This window comes from Anarrhichthys ocellatus, unplaced genomic scaffold, assembly GCF_004355925.1.
Source record: "Anarrhichthys ocellatus isolate YVR2014 unplaced genomic scaffold, GSC_Weel_1.0 scaffold14, whole genome shotgun sequence".
NCBI classification, from domain to species: domain Eukaryota; kingdom Metazoa; phylum Chordata; class Actinopteri; order Perciformes; family Anarhichadidae; genus Anarrhichthys; species Anarrhichthys ocellatus.
In genome coordinates this window covers 7,421,744-7,445,473 of record NW_022280044.1, presented here as the reverse complement: position 1 = coordinate 7,445,473, position 23,730 = coordinate 7,421,744, and the positions used below count along the sequence as shown (strand labels likewise).

At 43.7% G+C, this 23,730-nt stretch overlaps 3 protein-coding genes across 5 annotated transcripts in view; 2 read left to right on the top strand and 1 right to left on the bottom strand.

Annotated features, from left to right (window-relative positions):
- Nucleotides 1–233: 233 nt before the first annotated feature.
- On the top strand, nt 234–4,962 carry rbbp4 (retinoblastoma binding protein 4). 3 transcript variants are annotated; one of them, XM_031854304.1, is made up of 12 exons: nt 234–445; nt 1,031–1,178; nt 1,270–1,415; nt 1,776–1,949; nt 2,110–2,228; nt 2,368–2,528; nt 2,646–2,772; nt 2,898–2,975; nt 3,252–3,328; nt 3,474–3,531; nt 3,636–3,746; nt 4,079–4,962. In XM_031854304.1, exons 1-12 carry the CDS (start codon nt 430–432, stop codon nt 4,139–4,141), a joined length of 1,278 nt encoding a protein of 425 aa, XP_031710164.1. In that variant the 5' UTR covers nt 234–429; the 3' UTR covers nt 4,142–4,962. The 3 variants fall into 3 exon arrangements, with proteins under 3 accessions (XP_031710164.1, XP_031710163.1, XP_031710162.1); XM_031854303.1 differs by having other exon boundaries at nt 1,028–1,178; XM_031854302.1 differs by having other exon boundaries at nt 1,013–1,178.
- A 289-nt stretch (nt 4,963–5,251) lies between these two features.
- On the bottom strand, nt 5,252–9,542 carry sync (syncoilin, intermediate filament protein). Its single transcript, XM_031854301.1, has 6 exons — nt 9,459–9,542; nt 6,878–8,420; nt 6,586–6,800; nt 5,804–6,011; nt 5,596–5,720; nt 5,252–5,514 (listed from the first exon to the last, which is right to left on the bottom strand). Exons 1-6 carry the CDS (start codon nt 9,491–9,493, stop codon nt 5,466–5,468), a joined length of 2,175 nt encoding a protein of 724 aa, XP_031710161.1. The 5' UTR covers nt 9,494–9,542; the 3' UTR covers nt 5,252–5,465.
- Nucleotides 9,543–20,993: 11,451 nt separating this feature from the next.
- nhsl3 (NHS like 3) overlaps nt 20,994–23,730 on the top strand; it is a 34,570-nt gene continuing 31,833 nt past the window's right edge. Inside the window, exons 1-2 of the mRNA XM_031853773.1 lie at nt 20,994–21,094; nt 21,789–22,180. Coding sequence (XP_031709633.1) covers nt 21,949–22,180 — 232 coding nt within the window. The 5' untranslated portion in view covers nt 20,994–21,094; nt 21,789–21,948. The remainder of the gene's footprint in view (nt 21,095–21,788; nt 22,181–23,730) is intronic.

Sequence of the window (23,730 nt, the reverse complement as noted above, 5' to 3'; positions counted from 1 at the left end):
TTTTATTTTATTTTATTTTATTTTATTTTATTTTATTTTATTTTAAATTCACACTCTATACCAGTTGGTGGCGGTAATGCTCCAATTCATTGTTTGCCAACCGCCAATAAACCTAAAAAAAAAGAAGAAGCATCACGCTGCCATCTGCACACGGCCTCTTGCTTCCATCTGCTGGTCAGCACGAGCACAGCAGCTGCTGCGCAATGACTGCCCTGTGGCCCCTCCCTCTTCAGACAGAGCGCGCGAATGCACCCCACGTCTCTCACAACCTAGCTAGCTGTTAGCTTAGCGTCTTTCACAGTGTGCCTTTTAACAACACCAGGGGGTCTGCTGGCGCACGAGAGGAGGATCTGAGATAAGGGTATTTGGGCTCCGCATCTCAATTATTAGCCTCAATTCGCTGTGGACTATCAGCGACTTATATCTGCAATGGCGGACAAGGAAGGTAAGGCTAAGGGCTTTTTAACGTGGTCAGTGTTTATCTGACATATCTTTGCTGGTGTTAGCTACCTGGCTAGCTTGGTTAGCGGCTACCATTAGCTACCGTAGCTGCCGTAGCAGACAATAACAAAAGCCGGGTGCATTTTTTTTTTGTGTGTACGCTGTAACAACCTCGGTTTCAGCTCGCAGTTCTTGTTTTCTCACCAGTTGTTGTTGTTTACTCTGTGACGTTACCCCTAACTGCAATTGAGGCTGCAGCGCGACACATTCAGCGTCACAATAAGAACGTATGTTAACACTAGCAAGAGCATAATGATGTTAGCTTGTTAAGCTAACGGGGATGTGTTTCTGTACTCTCATACCGGTACATATTGAGCAATAGTTAGGCTTTGAGTCGTGTTTGTCGTCTGCAGAGACAACCTTAAACATCTAAGTGCCATTTAATTATCTTTAATGCATTGATGCTGACTGAGATACATTGTCAGTTGCCTTAATATTAACCTACACTGGTGTTGTAAATGTCTGATGAATGATTCCTCCACAACAGTGTCAGTACTCATGTATTACACAGTGTGTCCTCTCTCAGCAGGAGCATTTGATGATGCGGTGGAGGAGAGGGTGATAAACGAGGAGTACAAGATCTGGAAGAAGAACACTCCCTTCCTGTATGACTTGGTGATGACCCACGCTCTAGAGTGGCCCAGCCTCACCGCTCAGTGGCTGCCCGACGTCTCCAGGTACAAACAGTCATTTTCACACACATACCGACAAGCACTCAAGTGTGAATGACATTAATGATAAAGCACATTTTCTTTTTTTCCTTACCAGGCCAGAGGGGAAGGATTACAGCGTGCACCGGCTGGTGTTGGGCACTCACACATCCGATGAGCAGAACCACCTGGTCATCGCCAGCGTTCAGCTGCCGAATGATGACGCCCAGTTTGAAGCCTCACATTATGACAGCGAAAAAGGAGGTGAGAGCCCTGTACCGTATGTTTATAGTAGGCCCCAATGTGCTTTAAGGAGACGGCTAACATGCAGATTGTGTAACGAGGTTGATGTGGTACGATAATACTGAATGAAATGATTTTGAAGCCTTTTCGTGAAAATCATCAGTGATCATTTTAGTTTGTATTAGACACTGCACATACACACCTCAGCGAGCATACAATTAGATTGTTGCATGTCATGTAAGATGAACACCGGTTATTGCATTGTTATGCACAGGTGAATTGCACCTTTTCAAACACCCTGCTCCGAAATTAATTGTCTGTAGCCACAAACGTCTGTGTTTTTTTGACTCTTTAAACACATTTCCTCATATTTCCCTGCAGAGTTCGGAGGCTTCGGCTCAGTGAGTGGCAAGATCGAGATAGAAATCAAGATCAACCACGAAGGAGAGGTGAACCGTGCTCGCTACATGCCCCAGAACCCCTGCATCATCGCCACCAAGACCCCCACCTCAGAAGTGCTGGTGTTTGACTACACCAAGCACCCCTCCAAGCCAGGTAGATACAACACACACAGCACAAGACACTGCTTAATGTTTGTTCTTTGGAAAGTTAGGTAGGCTAGTTGTATTTTGTTTAACATCATCATCATTACTGCGTACCGGCTTGGTTTCTTGCGGTGAATGAAATGGCCGTTGTGCCATATTTCCGTTGACAGTAGATGCCTCGGGAGAGTGTCACCCCGATCTGCGTCTCAGAGGCCACCAGAAGGAAGGCTACGGTCTCTCCTGGAATCCAAATCTGTCCGGCTCTCTCCTCAGTGCGTCAGACGACCATGTGAGTGAAAAGTCAGATTTCATTGTTTGTATTCAAACTAACAATAAACTCACGCTGCATCTCATGGAATTATAGCGTGTTCAGGTATGGTGTCAGAAATATGAATGGGTTTTTATCTCTCATCTTTTCTAATCTGCAGACAATCTGTCTGTGGGACATAAGTGCCGTGCCGAAGGAGGGGAAGATAGTAGAGGCAAAGACCATCTTCACCGGCCACACTGCCGTGGTGGAAGATGTCTCCTGGCACTTGCTTCACGAGTCGCTCTTTGGATCCGTAGCCGACGACCAGAAGCTCATGATGTAAGACGCTCGATGACGAGTCAAATCTGACGAGCAGATGAAATAGTTCATAAAGTTTTGTGATCTTGGGTCTTCACAGTCCATGAACGTTTTGTCATTCCCCCCCCCCCCCCTCAGTTGGGACACTCGTTCGAACAACACGTCTAAACCCAGCCACGCAGTAGACGCTCACACAGCAGAGGTCAACTGTTTGTCATTCAACCCGTACAGCGAGTTCATCCTCGCATCCGGCTCTGCAGACAAGGTAATGGAATATTCCACCACATCTCAATCCTCGTCATACTTTGACTAAATCAATACTGATTATATTGTTGCTGTTTTGTAATAAAATCAGGCAGGTATGTGTAATATCTCTCTCTCTCGCTTCAGACTGTGGCTCTTTGGGACTTGAGAAACTTGAAACTGAAGCTGCATTCCTTCGAGTCACACAAGGATGAGATCTTCCAGGTATGATATCTATCGCTCATGATATTTTATTGAAACAAGGACAGCAGGATGTCTCGGGTGCAAATCTGTATAATCAGTTTAAAGGCGGTTGGTTCATTTGGATCACAATGAAGCAATTTTAAGTTGAGTCCGCAGACAAGACGGTAAAGTTATTATATATCCGAATAATCAACACTCGCCGAGCAAACGCTGGACACCGAGATGAATGTCGCTGGTAAAGTCTTCGTGAGGAGAGTTTCAGTGTTGTACCTGGTTTGACTCCTCTGTCTGTTCCAGGTTCAGTGGTCACCTCATAATGAGACCATACTGGCGTCCAGCGGAACAGACCGCCGCCTCAACGTCTGGGACCTCAGGTAAGCAATCCAACATCTTCTCCCAGTGTCCTCTGAATTTAACCGTGTTGCGTTCAGGCTACATTGTTGTTGCCAGAGATGATCCTCTGCCGGTGTGGACATGTTGGGTCAGTCATACAACTCTTCTTTCTCCTTTTTTTTGTAGTAAAATCGGAGAGGAGCAGTCACCAGAAGATGCAGAGGATGGCCCACCCGAGCTTCTGGTGGGTCTCATTGAAGCCTGCTGAGCTTTGGAAGTTGAGATTCTCTATTATTGGGAACATCAGCTTGTATCGTAATGACGAAAATGGCGTCTTCTATCTTCTAGTTTATCCATGGAGGCCACACGGCTAAGATCTCCGACTTCTCCTGGAATCCCAACGAGCCCTGGGTCATCTGCTCGGTGTCTGAAGACAACATTATGCAAGTCTGGCAAATGGTAAGACTGCTGAGGCGGCAATTTATGAACGCATGTTAGCGACGGACAGGCAAGAAATGTGATTCCTTTTCAGAGGGAAGTATTTTCCCTCACTCCATCACTATGTAATACTTTCTTTTAATGCTGCTAAAACATCTAACACTCTACTGTGATAGAAAACCCAGCAGTGAAACATGTTGTAGTCTTGTCTTTGGAACATTTGGCTCTTTGAAAGCTCCACAGTTTATCTTTCCCTTGTTGTCACAGACTCACAAAATGCCCCCGACTCATCATTACATATGAACCTGACAGTATGCGGCTGAATGATTGACGGCGATTCTCTTTTTTTTTAGGCCGAGAACATCTACAACGATGAAGACCCCGAGGGTTCGACGGACCCCGAGGCCACGGCGTAACTCTTTCCTGCCGTGCGTCTCAACCAACGACCTCATCACAATCTGCGATCTCCTGTACTTCCTTCCGCGCAGCTACTTCCTCCCACCTTCCTTTCTCTCTACTTTTCCCGTGGGACACCGTACGCTGTAAATCACTGTAAATACAAGAAAGAGAATAATCGTGTCAGCCGTGTTTTTGAATACTCACAGTGAAGAGCTCTCCTTTAACTGAGTAACTTATTTCCTGAAGAATCTCACTCATGTTTTTTTTTTTCCCGCACTGCGTATAAAATATATATTTTTGTAATCAAATTGGCTCTCCCTCGTACACGGACATGTTTTAGCGAATACATTTTCAATAATAAATGAAATGCTTTTTTTTTTTAGAACCTGAGATGGTGATCACAACAACAAGTGATGATTCATAATGTTGAGCTGTTAGAGTGTGAACAGCTCCCTCTGCACATGTTGGAAATGTTGCAGGAAAAAAATATTCATGTTTTAAGTGAAATGCAGTCCAGCTTTCTGACTAGATGCACAGCGTAGTGACAGTTACTCTGACAGCTTGTTCTCAGGCTAGCTTACGGTCCTAAAGACGCCTCATTATCTCCCTCCTTCACTCACCGAATTGTTCAGATTTTCACACCATCTGCTCCTCAATGAAATTACAAAAAATACATAAAAAAATAAAGTTTTAAATGTCCCTTTGTGTTCCCACCTTCCCTCACCTTGGTCCTACATTAATCATTTGTCGTGATATAGATTAGTGGTTGAACTTTTTCTGTGTTCAATATTTTGTAATTGTACAGTGAGTGCATTCTTAATAAAATGTTTCATTGGTCTTTGGCCTCCGCTTGTTTGACATTCCTCAATATGAATGTGTTACTTGCATGTTTTTCGTTAATAAAATCAGTGCCTTGCGAAGCGTTGGAGTATTTTTAAACAACCCTAAAAATAATCCTCTTAGTGAAAGAGTCGGTCGTCCCTCATGAACCTTTTCATGTGTCCGGTGTGATGACTTGGTGCCTTTAATGTACTCTCATTACTTCGTGTCCCACTGTTTGGTCCTTCAGCCGTGTTGCCCTTATAAGCACATGAACCCCTCTCGGCTCGTCACGCGGAGACATTAACTCGTCAGTCGCACTCGGGTTACAGCGATCACAAAAGCCTTTATTCATAACACAAACCTTTCTACGAGCTGCAGCGACTGCTCTACAAATAGACAACAGCGTCTCAATGTGTGTAAAGTGCATTAATTGAAAAGTCGAGTTTACTATGTTGCAGATAAAAAAATAATGATCACAGAACTCAGTTTTCTTCTTTTTTTTAAATCAAGAACATTCGATCATGTTTCCTCCTCATCGTCGTCAGACTCGTTATGCTCCTCGGCAGCCCTGTAAGAAACACGGTTGAATTAGAACTTTTCCCCTCGAGGATTTCTGAAGTCTGATTCAGAATCGATGAACAAGTCTTACCTGAAGAGGAGTAGTTGTTTGTTTAGGCTGTCGCTCAGCTCCTCTATCTCTTTGGTTTTTCTCTTCTGGATCTTTAACTCTGTCCTCAGCTCTCTGCTGCTGTCCTCCAGAAAGGACACTGTCTCCTGTAACAATGCCACAGCTTTAGTGCTTTGTGTATCAGGTCAAGGGACATCTCTTCTACTTCCTAAGACTCCACCTTGCTCACCTTATACTGCCCCATGTCCTCTCTCCGTTGAAAGTGAATTAGTTTGAGTTTCTCCTCCAGACACGCCCTCTGGAGGTTCAGCCTTTGGATCTCCTCCTTTAGGGGTCTCAGCTGGGCCCTCAGCTCCTGGGCCTGCTCTTTGGCTTTCAGCAGTGCACCGGCTGTTGCCTCCCTTCTCTTCAGCAGTGTGAGCAAGATGGGTTCATACCTGGCCAAGAGATCCATTTACAGTTTAATGAGGAAACATACATTCTAACGGTCTGTGTTTAAAGAGCCAGTAAAATTAAAAACATATTTCCGGTGTTCCTGTGTTCAATTGTCCAGTTGTTCATTTATCTCTTAAATCAAATCTCTCTCTGTCTTAACTGTTTGACTCATCCTGCACTCAAAAAATCATCCAATCAAATGTGACTTCAGGCAGCTAGTTAGCCAAACCGGTCGTATATAAAACCGCTCTTAACTGCCTGTGTGTGGCTGGAGCTAACAGAGGAATATGAAGAGTGATAGAACGAGATGTGTGTTTGGATAGCGGTGCGCAAAAACTACCGGCTTGAGTTTTGCCTCCGACCTGCAGGTGAGCGAGCGGGTTTTTTATGGGAAAGAGGAGTGACTTCACCATCTAAACCTCACAGTACAGAAGCTAAAGACACTATGACTTGATGCACTGTGATCTTAAAGTGTAAAAAACAAAACAAAAGGATGAGAATAATGATCAGGCCCAAATAAATACTTTAACAACTTTAAAAACTTTTGCAAAAATCAGTATTAGACAGAGACAGCACCTGTCCTCCAGCGCTTTCAGCCCACCCTGCAGATACTGCTGGACGTCTCCACAGGAGTGCCTCCTGCACTCGGTCAGCTCATTCTGGGTGCTGGAGGTCTGACTGGAGGTCTGGGCCTGAAGCGCTGCTTGTAGGTCTAAGAGCTGTTGCTGCTGAGCCGCCCTGAGTCGGGAGCCCTCTTCTGTCAGCTGGAGCACCAGCGACTGCAGCTTCTCCTGGAAGACAGGGATTTCTATGATTGAGGTTTCCTCTGAAATGCACAGATAACAATGTTTCTTGAGGTGTTTCTTACCTCCTCTCTCCTCAGCAGCTCCACCTCGCGGTGCTGGGTGTTCAGGGCGGCCTGGTTGTGAGCACAGTCCCTGGCCACGGCGAACAGCCTCCTCTTCAGCCTTCTGAGCTCCTCGTGCAGCCCCTGTCTCTCCAGGTTCACCTTCCACAGCATCCTCTCCTCCTCTGCTCTCTCCTCCCTTAAGCCCTGAATCTCTTTCTTCCTCTCCTCTCTTCTCCCTTCTTCCTCCCTCTTAAATGCATTCATCAGCTCTACCACTTTGCTGTCAAGTTGCTCCTCTTCCTCTTCATTGCTCCCCGCTGACTCCCCTCTGTCTTTAGTCCCTCTCAACTCCAGCACCTCCGTCAGCAGCTCCTTCCTCCTCCTCTCCAACCGCTGTACCTCCTCTATGCACGCCTCCATCTGACACCCTAGTGCGCTTAAATCATTCATGCCAGATCCCAGATCAATGATGTCCATCTTCAGCTCTTCGGCGTCGTCTACTTCAATCCCAGTTACGTCTCTCTTCATGCACGTGTCTTCCTTCGTAGAAAAATATCCCGTCTTTGTTGCCTCACAGCACATCGGATCATTTTCTGTACTATCTAATGGCATCGATGGCCCTGAAAACCCGAACAGAGGATCAAGAACTCCATGGTCTTGCCATTCCAGTGTTGTCATCGAGAAATTACTCTGCAGGCCTCCATTTGTTGCTGAACCCACTGTTTCCTCATGTCTGCTCTCCCTGGAGGCTTTCTCTCCCCCTGCATGCTGACCAGCCCAGGACTCCAATTGCATTGGCTGGGTCTCCAACGTCATCGGGCTCCCTTGCTCAACTGGCACCAGTGTTGCACCCCTATTAAGACGAGGATACTTACTGATTTGTACGTACTCCTGGCTTGCATCTGGACCGCAGCCTTGGGGCTCATAGTCCATCCTAGACTCTTCCATAGAGCTCTCCAGCATGGCCAGCATCCCCAGGAGCTGACCCTCGTACTCCACCATGGTGTCACTCAGTTGGTTTCCCGCCGAAGTGAGAGGCATCTCCTTTTGGCGAGAAGCTACTGAGGTTACTCCACACCTGCTACCGATAGTGCCCAAGATTTGTGACTGGGCTTGTGCCGGCTGGTCTTTGGTTTCAGCCCCATCCATGTGCGTGTCCATGTAGCTTGTGGAAAGATACGCTTGGGGAGAAACGCTTGTTTCTCCATAGCTCTCCGATGTGTCTTCCTTTTTGCTGTGGCTACGAGTTGATTCAGTCGAGGTTGTTTCATTGTGACTTGCTGAGAAGCCAGAGCCGAAAGGGACACCAATGAGCTCCTCACAGCCTTTCAGTAGGTCATCCATCTCCTGTAAGTATGGCTTGATTAAAACCGATTGATTCAGCTGCGTTCCCTTGAAGGTGATTCCAGATCGCGTCGCGAGGGTTCTGTCCGGATCCACATCCTCCTCTTTGATGAAGAGAGGCTCGAACCCAGATGAGACGCTGTCGTCCTCCATTGGTTCAGCCTGACTCTTGTATCCACCTCCGTTGTAGAAGTCTCCTTTTACGACCGTCTCATCCCTTGACAAAAGCACATGAATACGTTAGATAGCCTATTCAACATGATGGCCGTAGTCGTTGGCAGTTGCGTTGCATGTCACAAATACTCGGCCCTGCGCTGATGAAATGTCGACAGAGGAGCTGGGTTAATATTTTGCCCATACGCCCGTGTGAGGTATGCAGACGTCATTAGCACATGTAGAGCTGGTCAAAGGGGGCAGATAATATGCTACAAGCAGCTGTCCGGCAGGGCTTAGATGCCACAGAGACCGACCGAGCGCTTGGCAATGATCAGACCACACCTCAAACAAGCCCACTCATGCAGAACACCGCAACTCTTCTTAGATAAACAAGTACAAAAGGCTGTCGTCTGAAGTGGCATTATGAACAGATTAGAGCAGATTATCCTAACATGTCATTGTGCTGATGGATGGGCATATGCACTCTCCCCCTGGTGAATAATGTAGCTGTAATTTCACCCTATGAGGTGTTAGCCAAGACTGTCCAGGGACTCCCAGAGAGTAAATTGATCAGATTGACCCGATACTGTCATTGACAGCGACTAGCAATGTAGAATGGGCAAGGAAGACAAGTGTGACATTATATTTCATAGCTGCTGTTTCCTCACTAAGCTCTATCGTTGTGTTAAATAAGGTCAGATCATGAAAAAATAATGTTGAGTGCTAAAATCTACAGGACTGGATAGTGTTGTACTTTATGCATGGCTGACTAAAGCTCCGGGGGAGACATGACACTCACCAGCTGTCTTGCTGCAAGGCCAGGCTTGGGCACAAGTCACATTCCTTCAGACCTCCACCACACAAAGACAGCATTCTGAACGCTTGTTTTCTTCTTCTTTTAAACATTACAAAAATGAATTTCTTCTAAGCTTCCTGATTCGCCTTTAGCTTCTTTTTAATTGCAAAATTAGTGAGCGAGTTAGTTGTTTGGAAGTCGACTCTTGGGAGCAGCATGCATGGTTAGTGTTTGGATTTTCTTCAGCGGTTTCCATTCAAATTTGATCAAATACACAAACGTAAAATATTGAATTGCACTTACTTATATACGTCTATGGTTGGTTCTTCTGCCCTCATGCGTTATCCTCAGGATGGTTCCAGCTACAAAGCAAAGAGTGAGCGGGAGAAGTGTGTGCAGATAAACTTAGACAGTTGACCCAGCCTCCTCTCTCTCTCCCTCTCTCTTTCTCTCTTTCTCTCTCTCTCTCTCTCTCTCTCTCTCTCTCTCTCTCTCTCTCTCTCAGTGTGCTGCTATGTGGGACCATGACTACCTATAAACACTGGACCTGCAGAAAGAGGAGCCGCGGCCCGGCTGTTCTCTAAGAATTATACTGAACACCTGGTTGCCAAATGTAGTTTATAACCTGCTTGTCTGATTTTACATTTGTTGGAAGATACAAAAAGACTTCACAAAAACCTCCCTGAGAGTTGTTTTTATTCTCAGAGAACTTGCATTTTCCTTAATCAAGTGACATCTTACTATACAAAAAGTAATCTGTCATATTTAAATAAAAACCACAGTGTTTACAGATTAAACTGAAGTTAAAACTGCGTTAGAAAATTAGAAAATTCACTGGATGAATGTTTTTATTATTTTGGAAAGGTCCGCAGCAGAAGGTGTTTACAATGCCAGATACAGCTGGATGTGTTTATTATGGCTGTAGACAGGTGTGTGTGAAGGGTTTATGGTGTGTGTGTGTGTGTGTGTGTGTGTGTGTGTGTGTGTGTGTGTGTGTGTGTGTGTATATATCACGAAAGAGAACATGGCTCCAGATTCCCACCGAGCCACCTCATTATCGAGGCATCTTTAAATAGCACCCCTCACTCTTCTGGCCGCTTCCCACGGGGAGGATTGGTTTTCGTCTAAACTTGTGACCCCGACAATGGAGCACAGGTGGTGTTCTGTAGTCTGAGGAGAGGGCAGACGGGTTGAGACAGGCCTTTAAAAGACAGAGCAGTGGAAAGACTTCTCATGTGACCTGTAGCTTGAGCTGCAAATACTGCACGTTTTTTGGTATTTTTCATTCTTTTGACATCCCTTTTATGGGTTGTATTTATGTTTTTTGCCTTAATTTTCATATTTCCTACCTTTCGTTGCACCCTATTTTTGAGTATCTCTCAATATATAAGAACACATATAACAGTCAGACGCCACTAGATGGCCTCGTAGTTTAATTTTGACTCGTCTTATTAGGTTAACATAAAAGGAAATGTTGAGTTTGAACAAGCAGTTTAGTTAAGAAACAGTTTCAACCTCTCAATCCAGTCTTTCTCTAGTCTTTACACTACACACATTAAACATTGTTACTTTACTGAGGTGGATGACCTTTCACACTATTTTTGTCTATCTTGTTATTTTCTCAACTATGTTATTGAAGGCTGATTCCTGCTTTACAAAGAGACATAGAGAAAGAGAACGATGGACGCCTGTCCGTACTGTAATGAACAAAAAGCTCTAAGATTAATTCATCACAAATCCCACTTCAGAGTATTTACAGGATCCTTTTTTTACTAAATATACTTTTATTTGCAGTTAACAGCCTATAAAATAATGATTCCTTTGAGATTCAGCGCTCGCATGACAAGATCGCGTCACTCGTGCTCAAGGAAAGATGTAATGTTGATCTAATTCACACTTGTTGGCCGCTGTGACTCTGTGTTTTGGCGAGTCTCGGGCTTTGGGAGCGAGATGGTGATTCACATTAAGTTATGTTTCAACTGATGCACACTACCACTGAGGCCACTGGGACTTGGAGAGACTTTGAGACTTTTCTTCACTTGACCTCCACACAAAATCATCATCTTTTCAGTCTCTTTTATCTCATTTCCCTTCGCAGGGGATGGAGAGATCATCAGTGTGTGTGGGTGTGGAGTCAGACAAGGAGGGAAACAAATATGTAAGGGGGCGTTGTGGTTGAGGACTGAATGTCCTGCTGAGATAGGCCATATGCTCTGTTTCTGTCTGCTCCAATCTGCAGGACTGCCCAAACTCACCAGAACATCCTGTCAGTGTGTCCTCCCCTTCCTCCTGTTCTTCTTCTCTTTCCATCCTTTAATCAGTCTCACAAACAAAAGTTGAACTCATAAGAGGTTTTTTGTTTTTTTGCCATTTAGGGGCCGGCAGCACGATATCTCTTGGCTCAGAATTTTACTGCTATTCAGGAAAGTATGCAACATATTATTCACTAAAATCTGTTCCTTGATCATCTGTTTTAATGTATATTCCAACACTTGTGTGTTAACATTAAGTTCATCTTCATAGTGCATATCTCACTCAAAACAAAATGTGCATTTGGTCTATTGTTTGCTCCGAAAACATTTTTTTTCGAAAGCAGTTTGCGGAAAGGAAAACGTGCGTTTCATCTGAAAGCGTCTTTCACATTCTGGTTACACTCATGGTTTCATTCAATGTTGGAGGTCTCACCACATTTGGTGCTCAGGGATTTGAGATTATTTCCTTGTGTGATTAAAGTTAAAGACATTGGTGCTAAATATGAGCAAAATAAAATAGAAAATAGCGCAGATCTAACACCGAAACAAACCATTGCAGTTACACTTGTGCAGAAGCTCAACATGTGTTTTAATTAGAACATGATTTAATACAGTGGTCACAGTTTTTTCAGTGTATTTTTTCCAGACAAAAAAAAATGGTTGCGCATGACTTAAAATATGACCCACCAGCCTGCATGTACAGCCAAAATAGTTGCGGCCACATGTTTCTCATAGATGCATTAAATTGCAGATGTTAAGCTGTACTAAAAAACATTTAAAGGAGCAATACTACAAAATCTGAAACATTCAAAAGTGCCAAAAGAAAACGTATTATGACGTAAACAATGTATCTGTGACCACCCCCAAAACATTCAGTATTTATTTATGACATGACAGAAGAACTCCGTACAAGTGTTTATGCACCGATACGTGTTCAAAAGTTCATAATACTGGCGATGCTCTTGGACTGCTGCTCTATTCGCTTTACAGAAAGTGAGTCAGCCCACTAAATCAGTGGCGGTAAAATTTTTCTTTAGAGGAAGTCAGAGGAGGAGTGGATGTCATTTTCTGGCATTATGTCTTATCTCAGCGGTAGAGGACAGTGAGAAAGTGAGATTATGGAGTGAGAGAGACAAATGCCTTGCTCAAGGGCACCATAACAACTATTTATTGTGGAAGGAGAGAACATTGCTTCAATTTCCCCAGGCACATTCTCTCAGCTGGTCTGGGGTTTTGAACTGATGCCAAACTCTAACTTCTGCTCTCTCACTTTGCTGCTCCCTGCCGTCTGTCATGTCGGGCATCATAAAGCATTGTCTCACTATGGCTAAGTGTGTTTTAATGACGGCAACCTTATCGGGTGTTTATTTTAAAGAGAGTGCCTCCGCTCCATAATTGTCAGCCGCCATCTTCTTACTGTCGTCAGCCACCCAGTGTTTGTACCATGTTGGCTCTTTCGTGGTCTTAAGGGATCACTTAATATAAGGGGCCCCTTGTCCTTCTTCACTGTGTTTTTCCACTGTTCTGGGTTAAGAATGTCCTCTATTTAAAGATGTCAGACAAGCCCGAAGCTGCTCTGTGTCTGTTTTAAGGACAAGCGTCCTTAAAAAAGACACAGAGCAGCTTCGGGCTTGTTCCCACAGCGCTTTGATTCGCTTTTTTTGTCACCAAAAACGCTTTTAAAACAACTTCCCTTTTAAATCAAAATGTTGTCATAGTCGGAAAGTTTCACAGTGTTGGGACAGCGCCCAGGTTTTGCTTGTTTGTATTGCATCAACCTTTTCTGGCAATTGTTTATGGTTCAGTGAATCACCTTTCAACTGTTACACAGTCACAACCAGTTCACTGCAGACGATAAACATCTGAGACGAGAGATGAGATAAGCTGACAGAAGTGAGCTCACTCGCTCAGTCGGTGATGATCACACTGTGGGTTCGGTCATGGGCGAAAGACTTCATCTACAGCGTGCACAATTAAACAATTAGGAAACATTCAATCTTGATCTGTAGATCTTTAACCATAGAGTCTCGGTTTTACATCAGTGTATTCGTGTCTGTTTATTTGTCGAACAGGGTTTTTGTGTGTCTGCGTGTGTCGACACAATTCCTCTTCAAGAAATGGAATTGATTTATTGTCAGTAGTGGTGGGAAGGATTCATCGACTGCAGAGTCACTGTCGCAGGTGCCAGATTTGTTATTCAATTGTTGTAGGAAATGTTTTTGCCATGTTAAGCCACGCCAGTGGCGTTGCGCTAGTCCGGTGGTTCCGAACCATTATTTTTACTAAAGCAAGCTGATTTAATAAAAACAGACTCACTAATTTAATACGCTGACATTTAAATGTTTCTATCGACTATATAGGTTGACACTTTTTTTGTTGCATTCATGGTTCCTCTGACGTTGATGATCCCTTGACTTTGCCACTGTCATTGCATTATAAACACAGCTGTAATTGATAGAATTAATCAGGGCCCTGTTCCATTTAGGTGGACCAGGGTCCTGGTATTGCGCATGCTGGCTCACTGGAATGACTGTTACACACTAAATGGAACGGGACCATAATTCATCTGATCAATAACACCTGTGTAAAACAATCCAACACTGACCAAACACCTGCCAAACTGATGACACTCCCATCAGCCTCAGCTGTTTTTTTTTATTTTTGTGCTAACTACTTCACCACATGTCATCATGTTAACACATGCATGTTAGCATTAGCATTGAGCTCAAAGCACTGTGCTTACAGTAAGGGCAGCCTCACAGAGCTGCTAGCGTGGCCGTAGACTCATGGTCTTGTTTCAACGTTAGTATACGTGGATCTCACTTGGTTCCAGTCGCATTCCTCTGGTCTTACTCATCTCCCTCCAGTAGACGCTCTCCTAGCTCTTGCTGGTGCCACTTTAAGCACAACCATCTATCACAAAGGCTCCCAGACAACATTCCGTTCACCTGAAGCTCGCTCCAAACCCAAACATGTAAAGCTGAGATGTATCGTTAGTGCTGTTACGTGCTATGAGTCATTGGCTGGTGTGCGTGTACAGTATGTGCAGATGTGTACATTTAAGATGCTTAATGGGATGTAAATGTTAGCTTGAGGCTACTTCAGTAAATATTAACATTGCTTCCTATAATAGAATAAGTTTTATGACTTTTCAAAAGTTAACAAATAGGTTCTTGGATGCTCCCAAAAGCCGTAGAGTGGGACTGCAGAAATGTGTTCTTAATCCCCGTTGTTTTCAGAAATGCTTTCACCAGAGACTCTGTTTTCCAGCACTCTTAATTAGATGCTGTGCGAGCGCCAATCCTGTTATTTTAATAAATATTCGACAGAGGTCACCTCAGGTTTCCTGGCCGTGACGTCAGTGCCTCATTTAAACGACCCCCCCTGGAGAGATTGAAAACAGGCTGATGGTTCCTCTGTGAATGTAGCGAGGGAGAGACAAAGGAAGAAAGAAAGAACGAGAGATGATTGGATGGATGGATGGAAACTTGTGGCCTGTTTTTGTCCAGTCCCAAACAAACCCAGCAGCAACCACACCCTCTCAGGAATTCCTGCTGCAAAAAATACTTCATGTCATGTTTTAAAAGGAGCAGTTCACTCTTTACCATAACATGTTCAATGTTTTCTTACTCAGAGCCTCCATATTCCATAAAAGGATTTATATGGAACTTGAAGCAAACGTATGTTCAAATGTTGCTTTTGCAGTAGAGAGCATGGTTTTGTTCACTAGTGTTATGTGTAGTTACATAAACAGTGTTAAATAGTTATGTAAGCACAGGAATATAAAGAGATTCATGTGATGGATGTTATATGGAGTAAACCAACCTTTACTAACCGACACTGGCTGGAGTTAAATCCATTAAGACAGCAAAACACGATAACAAGGGAAGAGTGGATGAAAAGAAAATGTAAACAATTGCACACTGTAGTCCAAGAAAACAAGGTTGTTCTTAATCAAAAGTATCTTGCATCTCGGCCTGAATATTTCTGCGTGTTTTTTATCTGAGTAAATTGTGTGAACAAGTCTGAGTGTGTGTCTTCATGTGCGTATGAATTGCCGGCCAGATGGCTCCGCACACAGCCAGTGTGTTTTGGCTCTGAAGGCTGCTGGATTCTGGGAAATACTTTACTGTCCACTGTGCAGACACTTTACGCGAGGCTTTGTGTGTTTGCTCTGACTCGGTTTTGATACTGAATCTTCTCGTAAAAACACAAGATCCGTTTATGTTTAATATAGCGTTTATGTCTGTGCATGTGTGTCCAGAAACGGTCAACTGAAAGCAAGAACCATCAATGGGCCAGCTTCAACTTGTCCGGGCTGAAGCAAACACTGATTGGCTAATAAAATATGATGGACGGCTTAAGGGTCACTAAACTGATCTATGACCGGGTTACACACACACACACACACACACACGGAGAGCCCACCCATTTCCTCTTCCCTAGATAGTATCAGACAGATAGAAAACGCTAATCTAGGGTCGACACTACGGTTCAATTTCTCCATTACATCACAGCCGACACAAATGTAGGTTTAGAGGCAGCTTCAAGAAGTAGTCATTAGTGACAGCGGCGGACATAGTTTACAATATGGCAAAGTACGCTGCGTTGTTTTGGGATTTTAGGTGTGTTGAGTCATTTGTTGGCCTGACATCTGAATGTATTTAAACGCGCCTTCGCTTTGCAGTGACAGAGTGTGGTAACTTTTCAAGGACATGGCTTTGTTTTAGGGTTGAGCTAACAGCTAGTAATAAAATGACCCTCCTCGTCTGGCTCTCGGACAGTAATGTTCCCTAAAGGCCCCGTAAAACAGCCAACAGCCAACTTTTACTGCTTCACTTTCAGCAAGTTCAACCCATATTTTCTCTTTCCTGTCCTCCTCATGTCACTAGAGACATGACTCATCGATATTTACTTTCTCCCTCTTCTCACGAAGGAAATTAGATGGACGCCACCCTCCCGTTCTTACAGCCTTACAACCTCTTTCTCTGCCTCCATTGAAGGCAGGTCAGAGGAATGTGGTCGGGGCAGTGAGTGGCTGTCCCCACCACCGAGGGCAACAACATGTCTGGACAGGGAAACCTGGAGTTCAGCGGGGTCGGAGAATTGTTTTTTACCTTCTCCTTTTTTTCTATTTCTTTGCACTTTTACTCTCTTGAACTACTTTGGTTTGTACTTTTGTTCATTCCTCTCTCCTTTTTCAAGCAGAACGTATTGCCAACAGAGACTGTAACATCTATTCTAGTCGCGGGCTGGTGAGACAAAGCTGTCTCTGTTGCACAGAGGAGTCCCCTCTGTGTGTTTCACAGCTGAGTATCAACCTGGAACCTCTCCCTCTTCTCTCTAAAACTATTATTACACGCCTCGATTCTCTCTCCGTCCTCATTCCGCTTTCTGTCACCTCTCTTTTTACCCCTCCCATCCTTGACGTTATAAATAGTGGACTGTGGAATGCAACTTTGGAGAGTTTTTGTTCTTTTTTTTTGGTGCTTCGATTGCGCTTTGGTTCTAAGAAATGCATTTGAGGATGCACTTTTTAGCACAACCATGCACACACTTGTTATGAAGGTAATGCAACAAAACAGAGATGTGCAGTTAAGACCTGTTTGGTGTTTTTATTATTTTTTATAAATGTAGTTTCAGCAATATGCTGTTGTTGAAGGAATGGACAGAGAGAAGCGGTCGGTGCAGAAAGAATGTGTCTGTGGCCGGACAAAGGCAGGTCGGGAATGATAATGCGGGTCTGAGAGAGCTGAGCTTATCCCAACCGGCAGTATGGATTTCCTGCCTGCAGCCTCCTTTCAGTCACATCTAACACAAACACACACACATACACAAGGGTCATGCAGCTGTTATTACAGTGTTGGTGCCGTCTGTGTACCGTGTGATTGGTCGGTCTCAAGGCCTCAAATGTCCTTGAGCAAAGTGCCGTACTCCTCCAGTAGATTGTTTCAGTCTAAGTCAAGCCCCGTCCTGTGTCCCCATGTACAGTAGTCTACGGCGAGAGGCAAATGTTATTTTTATCCTGTTTGAATTGAGCTATGAATTACACATTTGATGTTTGTGAATTGAAAAGACAATTTTGCACGTCAGGAAAGTCTCATTTTCATCACAATCATTTTAGTGTCGTAGCACGATTAAGTTTTGTGTGAGACCGATCAGTGGACTACATCTCTCGTCTCACATAATGTACGTTGTTGTACCAGCGACTCTTTTTCTCAGCCAGGACGAGCAAGACTCGCTGTTGATGTGAGAACATTCTGGTACGAAACACTCCTGCATTAAAAGTTTCAGTATCAGACGTCACTTACGCAACTTTTGGGTGTCTAGTCTTTCTAATTAGAAAGTTTTATGACTTTCTTGACATGCAAAATCATCCTTTAAATTGACAGACATCACATTTGTAATTCGCAGCACAATTAAAACGGGATCAAATACATATTTGTCTCTCGCCGTTGACTACCATACATATCTTTTCTGAAATAAGGTCCCATGGTGGTCAACCTAAAGCAGTCATTGTCACTGATTTGTAACATTGTTCACAAGGTCTAACACAACCTGAAATACAGGAATAACAACCTCAGGGCAGGACTTAGCCTCTCTATATCAGCTGTGTTCTGACACACCATTACATTGGTGCAGATAATATATTACACTGTTTAGTAATTACAAGATGGGAGTGTTTAGTGCTGACATTACATTATTATTCACATGTTCTTTATTACTTTTGCGACATAATTTAACCACCAGTTACAGTTTGGTGATACAAAATGTCAATATTTGGGATATAAGATGTTATCCATATTGTCATCTCTACTTGTGAGGCACCAAAGGACTTATCTTCAGACTGTTTGAACTTGTTTTCTGGATTTATTTTCTGCATCACCATTATACATAACAAGATCCTGTATGTTACATTACATTTATTCAGCTTTTTCATCCAAAGTAACTTACAATCAGTAAGTATGTCTCTGTAATCTTGTGTTCATGAGTAAACAGAACTCCTGCACGTCTGTGTTCTTCCATGATATGTAATTAAGTTTGTTGCAGCGACACAGAAATATGCTGGATCCTAAATGCGTGCATTCGTCCTATTGCCTTATAACGTGTTCCACAACTTTCTTAAATTCTTTGCATTACAAACAAAAAGTATTATCATTTTCATGATTCAGTTTAATCTTTTGGGTTGTTTTTTTTCGAGCAGCAGTAAGGAATGGAAAGTGAGTGTGCATGTTAACAAACAAACAGACAGTAGAGCTAGAAAAGTAAAGATGGAAGACAAGAAAAGAAGCAGCAAAACAGAGAAGGGGAGGATTGGTGAAACATTCCCCAGTAGGCTCACAGTGTTCTGCCGGTTAATGATTTTGCTCTTTTCGCTACAGACACTCTGCAGCTCCCTCGCACACGTACAGAGGGCGGCTGTTTTCCATTGTATCTCCATGGAAACGTTAAAACATTTCAATCTGTTAGGCGTGAGTGAACTAAGCTGTGACTCATTTCGACCCCTCCCAACACACCAGTACACGCACACACAGTATGGATTCACCCGACCCTCACAGAAAAGCCATTTACTAAAACTGTGCAACAGGTCAGAGGTTTTTTTTGGAATGTGATCTACTTGTGGAATGAAGGCCATTAAAGTTGCAGCATATGCGAACCATACTGACAGTGATATCCTTAGATCGTGTGCCAGAATTAGCCCAGGAATCTCAACGGGACAGGTAACTTAGCTGCCTCATCACAGGAGCTAAAAGGAGACAGTGACCCACTAGCTGCGCTGATAGGGGATGAAGCAGACCTTGTGAATCCGTTTGGTAATATTCATCACGTATTCAATAAAAAATGTACCTTTTGTTACGATAATGTCAACTGAGTCTCGACACAAATGAAAATCTGGATGGAAATTATTTTCAACCTTTATCTGAGAGGTCAGAAAATCTATATATCTAATATATCAATGCAAGTATTTATAAGAGGATACATGTTTAGTGTACTCTCCTTGGACAAAGATACTGAACTTTTAATGATTGTTTCAAAATACAGTATATCAAACACTTTTTAAATTGTGCACTGTACTGTGTATAGTTAAAATACACGGTAATACAGTATACCCTATAAAAAAATTCAAATTATGGTAATGGTATTGTACTGTTTACAAATACAGTCAGTAGTGTAAATTGGCTGCTACGCCACAGCTTGGTGGTGGTTTCAGTGCGTTTCTACATTTTTAAACAGGCCTGAGAATAAACTGCAGACTATCGGTGCTGAAATGATAGTTTGAAAACAAACGTACACATTAAATACAGTATGATGGAAGTAAAGTTAAAAAAAGAATAGAACTGCCATAGTTTCTCCATATGTTGTATAAAAATTCCCCAAATGAACATTGTAAGTTAACTTGATTACTGTAGGTGAATTATTTAAACAGCATTCCCTCTCAGGCCTTTTTATTGTTGCTCACTGCAACCGACATCACTATWTGCGGTTTCCACTGTATTACTAGCAGTACAATATTACACAGAGATACTACTTTCTTCCATTGACATAGATAGATTATATACCCTAAGTATATAAATCATATTATAGACTGAAGTCACAGGTGGGTTTCAGTTTGTTCTCCTGAGGCTGTGACACCTCCTCCTCCAACTCCTGCTTCGCCTTCATTACATCAGTGGTTCTACTCCACATTCAAACCAGATGAGCCAGTCCCGCGACACACACACACACTCACACACACACACACACACACACACACACACACTCACACACACATATGCTCACCACGTCTGATATGTGTCTCCCCCCACCCACCCACCCACCCACACACAGAGTGATGTCAGCTTGTCTGGTCTCCACCGCAGAGCAATTTGAAACCCACTTCAGACTTCAGGGGTGGAGCTTGTTATGTTGGGGTTGGGTACAACCGGACAAGGCTTAAAAGGTAACCGGCCCCTTGAGACTCGCCTCACCTGTCTGTCCGATAGTATGTGTGTGTGTGTGTGTGTCATGTTTAACAAGGGGTATCGTGTTTCCACCTGGCTGCACAGTGACAAGAAACAGCCACTCCCTCTTATCTGCAGGAGAAAAAAAACCTGCTGAACCTTCTTCACCTTTGCCAGGCCACATTCCAACACTGGACCACTGAGTTGTTTCCCTTGGACCTTTGTCATCAGATTTCCTTTTTAAGATCTTTTGCCTGTCTTCTCGGTGAAAGCTACATAAGAGTCACGCCAGGTTTTCTGTCGTGTATTTTGGCTCGTATAGTGATCCATCTCTCTATGGACACACTGGTCCTAGGTGTGTGTTTTTCTTTCCTAGATGCCGTGATGCTTATTGGCCCAATGGTTTTCTTCGTGAGGGGGCCTGGGATGACCGCACCTGATCCCGTGCAGCATAAGTGTCTCAATACTGAAGGTGAACATGTTAAAAATATCAGCTGCTTGGAACGCGAGGAGACACAACTAGGGCTGGAATGGTGTGGCTAACTCCTAACAACACTGTGAGAGGTGGGAGGAGAGGCTGGCTCTCATACAGAGGGAGGGACTCAGAGAGCATGGAGCTTCATTCACTCTGCTGAACACACACACACACACACACACACACACACACACACACATATGCTCCGCAAAACTGTTCTCAGGCTGAGAGAAAAGAGGGGAGCGGAGGAGAGGACTGCACGCTCGCTGAGTAAGTTTCATACAGTTACGTCTTGTTCTGACTGTTTTTTACAGCAAATAGTTTGAATTGTTTGTAATGTGACGCAGTAGAAGCAGATGAAGTGCATGTTTCATCTATTTTTGTTCAAATTTGTCTTCATGGTGTAAAAAAGTATGCAAGTATTCTTTCCACTGCTGGTTTTATTGAATTGAACTTCTTTCTCTTCTCCAACTCGCCCATAACAGTACACCTTTCTGCTGATGTGAACCATATGTCACACATGCATGCACACACACACACACACACGTACACACGTACACACGTACACACACACTTAGACTCTGCAGAGGTCCAGCTCGCCTCCCTGGTGCTTTTTCCAGTTCACAAAAATGAGAGAATAGAAAAAGAGGGAGTGGGGGCGAACTAGTGGAGGGGAAACTTTCATAGGGCAATTAGTGAATGCTCTAACATTACATTGTTAACAGTTAGGCTGGTATATATTCCCGATTAATCCTCTGTCTACTTTTTATCTTTTCATTTTGTAATAACCCAAATGAATCGGCTCTTTTTTTCCATCTTGTTCTTGCTTTCTTATGTCACTCTGACCTCCCACTGGGCTTCATTTTCATCCTATTTCTCTCTCTCTCTCTCTCTCTCTCTCTCTCTCTCTCTCTCTCTCGCTCTCTCTCTCTCTCTCATCCTGCTGATCTCATTGTTGTCCCAGGTGGTGACAGACAGGAAAAACAGAGACAGACACTGACTGAGGCCAAAGAGGGTCAGAGGGGTTCATCAAACCCTGGACGGAGGTTTCAGATCCTGTGACTTGTTCACACGCTGATCCGGGTGGAGGCACCGGTCCGTAGCTCCCAGGACCAACCTCCAGGATGTCCCGGAGGAGGTCTACAGGTGACCTGGTGCCCAGGGACATCACTGAGATCTTAGCCCGGGAGGCGAGGGTTCAGCGTGGGCAGAAGAAGCCGGGTAGCTCCCTGGGACAGGCCTTCAGCTGGTTAAAGGGGAGCAGGAGGAAGAAGAACCTTAACAATGGGCTTAACCGAACAGCTGTTGGTGTCACGGATGCCAAACTGGGACTTCAGAACCATGACCCTGCAAAAGGTGAGTGTGTCAAGACTTTATACATAACCTTTTTTTGATTTTAGGTGTTCAGCTGATGCCTTTGTACAGAGTGACAAAACACAAGACATAAGAACGAAAGACATTAGACATAAGAAAAAAAGTTCCTTGGAGGAGGCTCAGTGTTGCACTTTTTCTTTGTTTTTCAGTCTATATTTATGAAGAAAAATATTTTTACTTTACCAAAGGATCAAATGAATATTGAAAGCTGTTGCTCGTACTGAAGAACCCACAGAGAATCACTCGACTCTGCAGTGTCTAAAAAGCTCTACATAGTACATTGTTTTGGTTTTATGGTGCACAACAGTTTCGGTTCAAACGCACCGCTCTCATGAACCTAATTTTCTAACCATTTTAATCAGGTTAAACCCACTGTACGCAACGTATCCAGCACCAAACAGCTGACAGACAAAGTTAGCAACTAGCTGGTGAACATAGTTGAGCATGTGCTGAAAAGCCAGATATTTCGCACATGAGTTGGTGGAGACGGAGACAGAGGAGCAAAAAAGAGCTAAAATGTCCTGGTGGTCAGAAAAACAACTGCAAATGACCCGTGAGGCTGTGTAGCAGAGAGCCTAACAGCGTTGAGATTCTCCTCCTGTTGTCACTGACGTCCTGACGTTGTTGAATCAGACATGGAGGAAAGAAATAGAAAAGAGCTCCACGACAGTACCTCATTGTACAGAGACCGGTCGAAAATCTGTATAAATCTGTGTATAGATCATAGACTGTCTATAGTATAAAGAATAACGTAGCTGCCGTATTTATGCCCGGAAGAGATTATTGTGAGTGTTGATGCATCAGCTATAATGTTAGCCTAGCACTGATCGAAAACAATCGTTTTAAAAGTTGTTTGCTTGTCATTTTGCGGACAGATAGACAATTAGAAAGAGGTTATTGTTTCTCTGTCACACACCAGATTAAGAAAGGATGATCTCCAGAATATCATCCTAACGTCAATGAAGTTTCTGTCTCTTATAAGAGCTGCATAGAAGTCTCTGTCAGGATGGAAATGACTTGTCAAGGTCCAGTTTCGGTGAGGAACAGAGTTTGGAAGCCACGGTTTGCTTGTTTGGCAGCACCACTGTATCATTCTGCCTTGTTTTGTCTGCCGTGATCACAGACTGTACGGCCATGATGTTTGAGGGAAATGTGTTGACTTTTAGATGAAGATGGAAAGGTAAAAAGGGATTTTGTTATCGTGAGGACATCAGTCTGTATTTATAAATTGGCAGAAGTAACACGCACACACACACACACACACACACACACACACACACACTCAGACTGACACACGGTCTAATCCCCCTTTCTGTTTACTGATGCGTTTGCTTGGTCGGCAGTACAGCGATTACCCACAGTCCACATTTCCTGTTTTTCTTCCACCTCCAAAGCCATCCCTCTCTCTCATTGTCATTGTGTGTGTGTGTGTGTTACTGTAGTAACTATCCAACAACTCTTGGAAATCCAGATTCACAGTCTGTGAGACCTTGTTTGGTCTTTTGTGGTCTTTGTGCTCGTTCCGCCTAAAA